The sequence below is a fragment of the Colias croceus genome, chromosome 28 (genome assembly GCF_905220415.1).
Source record: "Colias croceus chromosome 28, ilColCroc2.1".
In the NCBI taxonomy this organism is placed as follows: Eukaryota; Metazoa; Arthropoda; class Insecta; order Lepidoptera; family Pieridae; genus Colias; species Colias croceus.
The window spans coordinates 524,041-537,600 of NC_059564.1; the positions used below are offsets into that span (position 1 = coordinate 524,041).

The window sequence follows — 13,560 nt, forward strand, 5'->3', positions numbered from 1 at the left end:
TTGGAATGATTAAGCGTTGGTTGGTTTGTTGACGGGTAATGATTACGTTATCAAGTTTTTTCTGCAGGTCAAAGTTAAAGAATTGTTCTTTTAATATAGTGTAATGGAACAAAGATTCTACCGGCAAAACTTTACAATGGTGAAAGAGATTTTCATTACTATCTTTACATAATGTTTTTATCTTAGGAGATACTATTTGTTTTAATATTCTTAGTTGTAGTGATTCAATGTTCTTCAAATAGCTTTTAAAGGTTCGGGCGTAGCTACTTATACCGTAGCTTATAACATTATTGACTAGGGCGTTATATATCAATAGCAAAATTTTGAAAGGCATTTTATTTTTAATAATTTTTATATTAGCTAAAATAGCTCGGAGTCGATCACAAACAGAGCTGATATGTGGCTGCCAGTTAAACTTACTGTCAATTATAAGTCCCAGATACGTGTGACTACTTACAGTTTCGATTTTAGGACAATTACAATTACGCACATTATGTTGATGCAAACAATAATGATTATGAGCTACTATCACATTGTTTGCATCGAACAATGTTTTATTGTACGGAGAGCGAATATGTACTAATTTGGTTTTATCTGCATTAAGAACAAGACCATTATCGTGGCACCATTTATTTATACGATCAAAATCCTGTTGTAGATTAACAAGCGCATTTTCAACATTATGATTTGCAACTAGCAAACAAGTATCATCCGCATATTGGTAGGAAGTGCAGTGCTTAAGAACGTTATTCATGTCATTTACGTAAGTGATAAAATGGAGGGGACCGATCACCGACCCTTGGGCTGTTCCTTCAGTGACAGGTAACACACGACTCACAGAATCGTCGATTTTTACGTAGAAAGATCGATCATTGACGTAGTTTTCGCACCATTTTAACATAGGACCCCTGATCCCAGAGGACTCTAACTTTGTCATAAGGCACTTATGATTTAAGGTGTCAAAAGCCCTAGAAAAGTCTATGAAAAGAGCTAAAACATGTTTTTTGTTATCCAGGTGAATGTTCACGGTGTCCGAAAAATCTGAAAGAAGAGAAGTGGTGCTTTTACGTGGTTGAAAACCATATTGATTATTACAGATTACGTTATTTTTAGAATAGAACAAGTGTATTTGATCACTTATAAATTTCTCAATGATTTTATCTATAGACGACAAAAGGGATATTGGTCGATAGTTGGTTACGTTGGCTTGTTTTCCTTTTTTATATATAGGACGAACGCAGCTTTGCTTCAACTCATTAGGATATATTCCTGACAGAAAACTAGTGTTGATAAGATGTGAAATGGCAGTTGCTATTTTACTTGAGATACTTTTAACGTCTATTACTCTAATGCCATCGCTACCAGGCGCCTTTCGGCTATTAAGATTCAAAATAATCTTTTTTATAGTTTTAGGGTTGGCTTTTTTAAAATAGAAGCTAACGTTGGTTGGTCTGATGTAATGTTTATCATATAGAAGATTATTCGGACAGGAAGGTAAAATTTTTTTAACTGCATTTCTGAATTCATTCGCAAATTTATTGGCGATGACAGCGCACGTCTCTTTTTCTGTATCAAAAGCATTGGTAATAAATTCATCAATTGACAGAGCAGCCCTACCACATATTGAATTTATGATTTGCCAGAGTTTGCGGGGATTTTTTGTATTCATTTTTATTTCGTTTTCATAATATTTATTTCGTTTAATTTCAAATATTTTATTAATTTTATTGCGGATTTTATTATATTTTACTCTGAGGCATTTATTTGATGTGTCTTTTTTCCATTTATTAAATAATTTATCGCGTTCATCGCACATTTTTATCATATATTGTTTAATCCACGGTTGTTTAACTTTTTTGATATTAATTTGTTTTTTATATTTACAAGATTTATCATAAGCAGATTTAAAGTTGGATCGAATAAAATTGTAAATGTTTGTAGGGCAGGACATATTTTTTGTTACAGACCAATCTATGTTATTTAGTTCCTCAAATAATATTTTACTATCATAAAACATTTTATTACAAATTATGGAATCACGCTGTATAAGATGCGTACGAATACTTTCACAAGCTAACAAAAGAACTCGGTGATCTGCCAGAACGGTATCGACCACGGCCGTGCACGGATTCATAGTGGTTAATCGTGTAAATAAATGGTCGATACAAGACTTTGTTATTTTGTCTAACTTCATTTCGATTCGAGTATAATCTGAAATTCCCATTGAGAATCCGTGCTCGGACAACATATCAAAATAAGTGTTTTTAATAGCAGTGTATGATTTTAAGTCTATATTTGCGTCCCCGAGTATGATTACATTGGATGTCTTAATGTTATCTAATACATTAGATAGCTCGTTCACAAAAGTGTTCTTATTTGTTTGAGGTGGTCTATAAAATGCACATAGTGTTACGGAGTAGTTATCGGCTGTAATTAAAGTACCAATAATTGATTCAAAGCTAGTATTTTTGATGGGTATTGTAGTAAATTTAAGATAAGTTTTAACATAAACTATTATTCCACCTCCTTTTTGTTTGGATCGTAGCTCAGTGTGCATTTTATAACCAGGTATGTTATATAAATTACAAATTGAATGAGAGATACCTACTTCTGTTAAAACAATAACATCAATCGGACACTTACAAGAATTTATGAGTACTAGTAGTTTAGAATAATTCTTTATTAAAGATCTGATATTCACATGCAAGCATAAAAAATTTATTTGGTTAAAGGGTACACAATTAATAAATGAATTGACTGTTGTACAATCAAATATTTCTAAACAGTGATTATATGTATTTATTTTGGCCATTAATGCTTGAAAAAGAAATTTTAAAAAATTAAGGCTTTATTTGTTATACCTATTACTTATTAATATTAGATGTAGAATACAAGATATATAGGTAATATGACACAATGTATTACCTACTTACTTAGATAACAAGGATTCTATATCGGACAAAGATCTTATTATAAATGGCCGACTTTTATCATCAAGTTTTTTAGCGTACACAACACCAGCCTTGCACCACACAAACTTGTAACTGTCTTTTAATTTTTGTTGAGCATTGTAGAGGAGGGTTTTTGTACGGTGGGTTAATGCTTCGCGGACAAACACACGACGTGTCGCTTGATCTGAGGGCAATCGGGGCAAGATATCACCAACCGTGATTTCTTTTTGTTTAGCTGATGCAAGCCATTGATTACGCACCACATTTGATTTGACCTCCACGATGATGTTTCCTGGTTGGGGACGATTCTGGGGTTTTGGCATGCGGCGGGATGATAGTACATCACATATGTTAACTTGTAGGTTCTGGGACACACTTTCCAACACACTATTTAGATTTTGATTGGTAGCTTCTGGAACTCCTGCAATTTCAATAGTACAGGCTAGCAATTTTTGATCAATTTCATTAATATGCTGTTCAGCAGCCGCAATCCGAAGTTCTAGATTTTTATTTTTGTTAATTAGGTCGGTGTTTTTGTTAAGTAATGTTTTGATGGTATTTTCCTGCCTTTTTACTAATTCTTCGAGATCGGTCATCTGTCCATTCATATGTTCCATTGCGGTTGTTAGATCGCCGAGTTCGGCCTTGATGATTTTTTGCATTTCTCGTGTAATACTCGCCACTAGTTTTTTTTGATCGAGGGTCGAGCTGGAGCGGGCATCCTCGTCGTCTGAGCTTTCGTCTGGCGTTACGAAGAAAGAAGAACGACTAGACACATTACTGAGGCAGTGATCGCAGCTCCATTCCAAACCGTCAGAGTTACGAAGTGCAGCCAGTTGCTTGCCGGTTAACTTTGCACAAACGGTTGACGCGTGGACTGATTTGTTACATCTACTACACTCTAGACCTGGTTGCTTTAAAGTTATATTTTTATTACAGTTTGCACATTTTTTTGTCGGCATCTTTCACACTTATTTATTATAACTTTAGTCGTAAGAACAGTAAATAAACACTATGATTTTTACGTGCGATATTTCTTGCGTGCGCGCTGTAGCGATGTCGTGGGTAGACTGATTGTAACGTGGGATAGAAACTTCGAAGTAATTCCGGGTCACTTAAAATTATTATGTTTTAAAATAACTAAATTAATTAGTTTTATTTTCATTGCATAAATTTACGAAATAAATAGAGCCTATTGCATCTGTTTTATTGTTAAATTCTGTCAATCTAATACAAAATTGTGTCTAAAATGCTAAACAGATTTTAATGCATTTTGTGAAAAACTAATAATCCTTCGTCATGACTAAGTTACTTCATGCATAAGCAACTCAAGTTGATTATTCGTAGATTTACTTAAAATGTCAAAGAACCAACATTTGCATTGGCCAAGGTTAGACGTTTTAAAAACAACCGATTCAAAGAAATAAAGATTTAAGTATTGAGGTTTCACTGAATTAGGCGATTGGAGATTTTATTGCATTTAAAACGAATTACTTTTAAGCTAAGAGAAGTGGCTTAAAAAGCTTCCAGTTTATTCAAAGTAACAAAAATCTATACTTAATATATTATATCTATACTAATATTATAAAGCTGAAGAGTTTGTTTGTTTGAACGCGCTAATCTCAGGAACTACTAGTCCGATTTGAAAAATTATTTCGGTGTTAGATAGCCCATTTATCGAGAAAGGTTAAAGGCTATGTATCATCACGTTAAGACCAACGGGAGCAGAGCCACGCGGGTGAAACCGCTGCCGCAGCTAGTCTATACATATAATAAATCTGTAGAAGGGTCAATTCTGTACATTGAAAATATTGAAAAAATAAATAGCAGGGGGTGTTACTGGATCGACACCAAACCCAAATATGTGATTAAAAAAAATTTTGTCTGTCTGTCTGTCTGTCTGTCTGTCTGTCTGTCTGTCTGTCTGTCTGTATGTGAAGGCATCACGTGAAAACTAATGGTTCGATTTCCATGAAACTTGGTATAATTATACTTTATTATCCTGGGTGTAAAATAGGATACTTTTTATCCTGGAAAAATACGTAGAAAAAAATTAATCTTAATTTTTCAGTTTTATCCATAGACGTTATGCAGAACCGCGAACACACGTTGCGTATTATTATAGGCCTAGCCGTATTTGGGTCCAATAGATATTTATAAGATGTCATTGTCAGAGTTAATCAAAATGGAGAAATAAACCATCCACGCGAATACCGACATTCGCGCGGACGGAGTCGCGGGCGGAAGCTAGTTATATAACAAATCTGTAGAAGGGTCAATTCTGTACATTAAAAGTATTGAAAAAATAAATACCAGGGGGTGTTACTGGATCGATACCAAACCCAAATATGTGATTAAATCAATTTTTGTCTGTCTGTCTTTCTGTCTGTCTGTCTGTATGTGAAGGCATCACGTAAAAACTAACGGTTTGATTTCGATGAAACTTGGTATAATTATACCTTATTATCCTGGGCATAATATAGGATACTTTTTATCCCGGAAAAAGACGTAGAAAAAAAATAAATGTCTATTTTTCTTAATTTTTCCGCGCGGACGGAGTCGCGGGCGGAAGCTAGTACTTAATATAATTACTCAATATAATATTATACCTAAAGTTGAGGAGTTTGTTTGTTTGAACGCGCTAATCCCAGGAACTAGTGGTCCGATCTGAAAAATTCTTTCGTTGTTAGATAGCCCATTTATCGAGGAAGGCTATAGGCTATATATGATCACGCTAAGTTTTTTAATACGAGTTTTTGTTTACACTAAAATATCACCAAATAATGCTCTTTTACTGGCTCTAGATCTATGTTCGTTTGATGTAAATTCATCTTTACATTGCAAGACTACGTGAACAAAAAATATTTTATATTTGTTTGAAATATGTTTTTTTTTTATTATTTATACTTACAAAATAAACTTAACCCCAGCCATCTGTGCCGTGATCGCTTCATGTTGTGTTCACCTGAGAACAAAGAAAAACAAATTTATTTATTTATTATAATTATTATAATTTATTTGTTTTATTCATCACGTTCTATTCATAATAAATTTTATGTTAAAATTCGTTACATATTCTAATTAGCACCCATGTATGAAAAATAGCATTTTAAAAACAACAATTATTATTATTATGGTAAGTATATAATAATTTGAGATAGGTAAAAGAGATAAGTTATGTTTGACTATTTATTTATTGTGTACATTTTTGATAGAAAATAAATTTATATATCTCGTTGAAGTTAAGCCCCTCCGAAACGGCTTGACAAATTCTCATGAAATTTTGTGTGCACGGGTAGGTCTGAGAATCGTACAACATCTATTTTTCATTCCCCTAAGTGATAGGAGTAAGGCAGAACAAGAAATCGCCAAATGTGTTGCTAGGCGCAAAACTCGAGAACGGCTGAACCATTTTCGTTAATTATTTGTGTATAGGTAATATTCCTTGAAGTACAAAAATACTTTTTTTATAATACTTCTTATGGATAGAAAACGTAAACATGTACCACGGGCGAAGCCGGGGCAGACCGCTAGTATAATATCATTCTATTTGCGAAGTCAGGTGTAAAGCTAGTTTCAATCAATTGCATGCAAGTTGCATTGTTGGCAGAAGGTTAAATACCATGTAATAGTCAAGTGGATGATTTTGTATTTAAATATATTCGCATACCGCGGTTTTGCGGACAAAGGACGAAAGTCGATAACCTTGTATGTATATGTATTTACCATGGAATGGCATTTTCTTTATATATAGCTATCTATATCACACCCCGATTAATGTTTAAATAATGAGGTTACTACAATTTATGTTGTTTTCTTTGTTTTTCTTCAAATATAAATATTTATTACATTATTTATTTAGACTGATCGGTTGTCTTGGTTGGTAGTGGCCCTGCCTTCCAAGCCAGTCGTGAATTCGATTTCCACCTAGGGCAAATATTTGAGTGATGAAAATCGATGTTTGCTCTGTGTCTGGGTGTTAATTATCTATATAATTATATATGTATTTATTTTTTAATTATATATTATGTATGTTTATCAGCCATCTGGTTTCCATAACACAAGCGAAAGCTTAGTATGGGATCAGATTGTGCCGTGTGTGAATATTGTCCTCAAATATAGAAAAAATACTATTGGATATAGCCTATAGGTTATCTAATTATGATTATAGACAACTACCAAACTGATGGTTATTTTAAACCTTATTATTAAAGCAATACATCTTATTAGAAGTATCTTTATCTAGTGTATCTAGATATATATTTAAGTCTATTACAAAAGAGAAACTATAATTTATCTGTTAGAAACGCTCTTATTATGTCAAATAATAGGTACATAATAACAGTTTGATTGTTACTTGATTTGATTTGATAATAATTGATTTGATTTCGTTTAAAATTAATCGATGATTATTATTACACACAAGACATTTCTCAAGATATAGATTACTAGCGACCCGCCCGCGGCTTCGCCTGCTTTGTCGAAACTAAATAAATGATAGACTGAAACCTTCCTCTATCTATTAAAAAAAACCGCATCATTATCCATTTGCCTAGTTTTAGAGATATAAGCATACATATGGACATAGAATGCGACTTTGTTTTATACTATGTAGTTATAAGTGAATTCATAGTCTTTCTTCATTTATATGTTATTATACTGGCTAAATATATTTTACTATAGCCGCTTCTTCCGGCTTCGCTTACGTTGTGCCCGAGATAATATTAATGGATATAGTTAAAACTAAAAACACTTTTAAAATCATGAAATTATTGTATTGTCGAACCTTGATAAAAGGAGTCGTTTACATCTATACTAATATTAAAAAGCTGAAGAGTTTGTTTGTTTGAGCGCTAATCTCAGAAACTACTGGTCCGATTACACACTACTTACGACTGAATGAACGGTTTTGATAATTTTTTACTTATTTGATAGAGCATATATGTACCTTATTAAATTTGGTTTAATTCTGACAAGTAGTGTTTAGATTGAACACATTATAAGAGTTAGCGCGCACGAGCAACTTTGTCTCCGCAACTATTTTGTCTCTCCCATCAATTTGTATGGGGAGTTGCGTCGCTACGTGCGCGCACTTTCATACTAGCCCATGGGTGGGAGAGACAAAATAGTTGCGGAGACAAAGTTGCTCGTGCGCGCTAGCTCTAAGTGTAGAACATCAGATGTATATTTTATTACATTATTATGGATGCATCTGCCTTTCAAAACTCGATATTTAAAGTGAATCCTTCGTCTCAAGGCTAAACACAAACCTATCACGATTTAGTTTATATTGTTTTGAGATTTTGACACTAATTTATAGGTCTAGAATCTTGGCTTTGAGTTGGAAGCTGCATTTAAAATGTATGTTTTCAATATTAATAACTCATAACATAAACTTTATTAGTAACTAGCTGTGCCCCGCGGTTTTACCCGCATTACTCTGCTCCTATTGGTCTTAAGTCTTAACGTGATGATAGCCTTCCTCCTAACAGTGAAATAATTTTTCATATTGTTCCTTAGTTTAGGGCGTTCAATCAAACAAACAGAAAAACTCTTCAGCTCATAGTATTAGTATAGATAGATGAAATAGAGTAGTTGAAGTTTAATATGATGCAGATATGAATATTTGTAAACGAATTCTATGATATTGGTGCTGTTAAACTATTTGTAGAGAATTCTCTACATTGAATGTTCATATTTTTTCTCTATCTCGGTTTTAACTTAAGTCAAATTTTAGTATAGTTTTTAATATATTTTCTTTTACACTAAATCCATACTTAATATTATAAATGCGAAAGTAACTCTGTCTGTCTGTGTGTTACTCAATCACGCCTTAATAACTGAACCAATTTGCATGAAATTTGGTATAGATATATTTTGATACCCGAGAAAGGATAGGTTTTATCCCGGAAATCCCACGGGAACGGGGACTATGCGGGTATTTTAACAGTTACTTATATAAAAACTTTCGCTATCTATCTCTATATGATTCTTTAAGATCGAAAAAATCATTTAGGGCCGATTTTTGCAATCATTGGTTAAAACTTACCCGTCCAATAAAGTATTACACGATAATATTAAAATGTCACTTGTAAACTGTCAATTTTATGCAATAGGAATACATTTTGAAATGGTAGTTACGTTATTCGACGAATAAGTTTTAACCGAGGATTGAAAAATCAGCCCTTAATTAATTTGCCAAAACAACTACAAATACGTCAGAATTAAACTTATATCTTATTTTACATAAATGCTAAAACCATTTTAAGGTAAAAATAACCACAAACAGACTTTAATAGTAGTTGCATCCAAAGGTTGCATTAAAAATAAAACATATAAAATGCACCGTATTCGCTCGTATTTATAACTCGTGGGTCGTTCACCTTGTTAAGTTGTTCCGTCCTTGCTTAACTTTTACTTATATTGTTGTTAAGCTAGTCCGCCATTTTGAATTCCCAGACTTATATAGCGTATAAATACGAGACCTTAAGCATGTTGTTTGTGTGTTTATGGGTCTAAAGGTAAATGGTAAATATCAATCTATTTATGATGATTTAAAAGAGCTACAAGTGATAACTGCGTTAAAAACAACCGACTTCAAACTTACACTTGCAACATTTACAAATACAGACAAATATGCTCATAAAATAAAAACTACTGGGCCTATCCGAATAAAATTTTTATAGGACCAATTCGACACCATCCCGCACCGAACAAAAAAAACATACCGGCCGAATTGATAACCTCCTCCTTATTTTTGAAGTCGGTTAAAAAGAAGTGTACCTCTACGTAAATAAATAAATTAAAAAGTTTTAGTTGAAAATATAAGACTAAGTTTCAACTTCAATCTATTATATTAAAATACTAGCGGTCCGCCCCAGCTTCGCCCGTGGTACATATTTCGCAATAAAAGGCCTATGTTCTTTCTCAAGATTGTCTGTGCCAAATTTCATCAAAATCGGTCCAGTAGTTTATGAGCCTATTCATTTCAAACAAACAAACAAAGTTTTCCTCTTTATAATATTAGTGTAGATTCTTGTGTCACAGTGTTTATGACCAAACAACTTGGAAACGGCTTGGCGGAATTTTATGATTTTTTTTTGTATGGAGATATAATTATCATGGCGATAAATATTTCAGAAATGTTATCAATGAAAAAAGTATATTCTCTACACACAGTCAAAATACATAGATACTAGTATATATGTAAATAATATTGAACTAAGTATATTTCTTAGCTTACCCCCCGCGGCTTCGCCCGCTTTGTCTAAAACCTAATAAATTATATACTAAAACCTTCCACTCGAATCACTCTATCTATTAAAAAAACCGCATCAAAATCCGTTGCGTTGTTTTAAAGATTTAAGCATACAAAGGGACATAGGGACAGAAAAAGCGACTTTGTTTTAATCCTATGTAGTGATTTATATAGTGCATCGAAGATCGTTACAGTAGTTTTTTTTATTATTGTCTATCAAAAATAATTTTGTTACTTTATTGATAGATTAATATAGCTAATATAAATTCGAATTTAACTGTTTGTCTGTTAGGTATTTCGGACTAAACCGCTGAACGGATTTGTATGTATTTTAATAAAGCGATAGACGGAGCTTTCGTGAATAACAGCAGCATCCAAACTTACACTTTAGGATGGACCAAATTTAATCGTCTCTTATCTCATAAAATTCGTGTGAGATCTTTTTTAGATATCGCAGTTTCATTCGCGAAAATCCTAACCTCGTGGGAATTCCGTGAGAAAGAGTTATATAAACCATTTTATATCCTGCTCTATCTATCAGTGAAAGTTGCATTAAAATTGGCTTAGTCATTTCAGGGTTCGACCAGTAACAGAATGAGTAACAGAGTACCTAAATTAAAGTAAATGTAGAAATACACAATATAAGACTCTACATTGTTAAATTCACAAACAATTGTTTGTTTGTGTGCTTGCTTGAACTTGCTAATCTCAGGAACTACCGATCTAAATTGAAAAAAATCTTTCAATCAATGTTAAATAGCCCACTTATCGAGGCTTTAGGCCACATATCATTACGCTAATACGAGCGGAGAAATGCGGGTAAAACCGCGGGGCACAGCTAGTTAGACTATATATTTTTTTGTTACCGCCGGGATTCGAACCGCAGGCCTCTTATATAAGATTTATGTGCAGTGAAAGTGCTCTGCGAGGTAGAACGAATGCGTGATAGAGACAATACTCTTGTTTTTACAATCGGTTAAATTCATATGATAATTTCGACCTTTTTTATTACAAGTTTGTGGGGATAAGTTAAGATGATGTTTAAGTAATAGCTCGTAATTTTAAAGTAACAGGCGATTAACTTAATTTATTAACATACTTATTTTTTTATATGTTTAAACATAAACAACAAATTGCTACTTTAAATATAATAGTATACATATATAATATCTATACTTTTTGTTTATCTGTTCGTTATGAAGATAAAAGATTTAAAATTAAGTATCTGAACGTGATGATATACAGCGTTCCTCGTTAAATATAGATAATAAATGGGCTATCCAACACCGAAAGAATCTTTTCAAATCGGACCAGTAGGTTTTGAGATTAGCGCGTTCAAACAGACATACAAACTCTTCGGATTTACCGAGGAAGACTATAGGCTATGTAACATCAAACCAAGACCAACAGGAGCGTTGCCACGCGGGTGAAACCGCGGGGCGCGGCTAGTCCATACTAATATTATAAATGCGAAAGTAACTGTCTGTCTGTCTGTTACTCAATCACGCCTAAACTACTGAACCTATTTTCATGAAATTTGGTGTGGAGATATTTTGATACCCGAGAAAGGACATAGGATAGGTTTTATCCCGGAAATCCCACGGGAACGGGAACTATGCGGGTTTTTCTTTGACTGCGCGGGCGATGCCGCGGGTGGAAAGCTAGTATCTTATAAAATAAGGACCTGTGTTATTTGAGCATACTATTATAATGTCAACATACTAAATATAGTTCAAAACATACGGGTCTATTACCAACTAATTTTTCATTCTATGTACATTAAAAACGGTCCCATATTTTCACCAACGTAACAAATTTACATATATATGCATGTAGGTTGTATTCTGTATGTGTATCACGTCATACTGTCTGTCCGTTGCATAACTGTAACTGTTGGCAAATTTTAACCGACCGAGAAAATGTGTGTGAGGCTTTTTTTTAAACATAATTTTTCAACTCAATTTCATACATTTATTTATTTAATTAGACTTCTTCTAAAAGTACTTTTGAATCGTCATTACGTTATAGATGTTTATGTTGGTAACAATGCTGCTAATTCTATTCTTCCTACTAATATTATAAATGCGAAAGTTTTGAGGATGTGTGTGTGTGTGTGTGTGTGTGTGTGTGTGTGTGTGTGTTTGTTACTCTTTCACGCAAATACTACTGAACCGATTGCAATTAAATTTAGCAAACACATAGAGGGTAACTTGAAGTAACACGTAGGTTAGTTTTTTCCCGAAAATCGGATGCGGGTTTTTCTTTCAAAACGCGGGCGAAGCCGCTGGCGGAAAGCTAGTTAGTAGTAGTTAGTTAGCTAGTTACTAGCTAGTAGATATACCTAATGACATTTTAATGACAATTCGTAATATCCGCCATTTATATATTATTTGTAAATAAATGCGCAATAACGATGTTGTAAATAATTTTATAAATTGTTAAATATGTGTTTAGAAACACAATTAAAGAAAAAATGGTTTCAACCAAAAGAAATCTGACGAAATTTCAAGATTCTTCAGAAAGATAAGAAGATAGAGTTCACACTGGTAGAAGTAATGAATAAAAAGTTTAAAAAATAAATAAATAAACACTATTTAAGATGAGCTCATGAAATTATTGTATTATTACCGATCCTTCATAATGTGTACAAAGTTTAAATTAAATCTGTCCGTTTAAAGTGGGTCAAAATCGAATCTAAAGACTATGACATAGGTACAGTTAAAAACTACAAGCATGTTCAAAATAGTTTACTTACTGTTTCTTTATGATTAAAACTTATTTTAAGAATCTTAGAATACATTTTTAGATATTTTATTATGAATTCTGTTTAAGACGTAAAGTAAACATTTTTTAAAATAGTATATTTAATAAAATTTTAGTACAAGATTGTAGCAATAATTATTATCGAATGCATCGCATACAAAAGGAAGACGCAGTACTCCTTTTAGGGCAAAGTTGGTTACCTACTGGCCTTTAAACTATATGGGCATGTAGGTTAATATCCCTAGGTTAAATAGTTTGGACCTACATTTTTAAATTTATTTCTTAAATGTACTCAAAATGATCATTAAATTTACTCGACTGTGCAATGCATACAGTTGTTTATAAAATAACTAACTTACCGCCCGTGGCTTCGCCCGCTTTGACTTAAACCTAATAAATTATATACTAAAACCTTCCTCTTGAATCACTCTATCCATTAAAAAAAACCGCATCAAAATCCGTTGCGTAGTTTGAAAGATTTAAGCATACAAAGGGAAAGACGTAGGGACATAGGGACAGAGAAAGTGACTTTGTTTTATACTATGTAGTGATTAATATATTTTCTTAGTAATTTTTGTTTATATTTTA

General features: G+C 32.9%; 1 protein-coding gene across 5 annotated transcripts in view; it reads right to left on the minus strand.

Annotated features, from left to right (window-relative positions):
• Positions 1-13,560, minus strand: part of LOC123704171 (zinc finger CCCH domain-containing protein 13-like) — a 65,398-nt gene that overhangs the window by 9,377 nt on the left and 42,461 nt on the right. For all 5 annotated transcript variants that reach the window (XM_045652472.1, XM_045652475.1, XM_045652474.1 and 2 more), the window contains exon 3: positions 5,863-5,916. In XM_045652472.1, coding sequence (XP_045508428.1) covers positions 5,863-5,905 — 43 coding nt within the window. In that variant the 5' untranslated portion in view covers positions 5,906-5,916. The remainder of the gene's footprint in view (positions 1-5,862; positions 5,917-13,560) is intronic.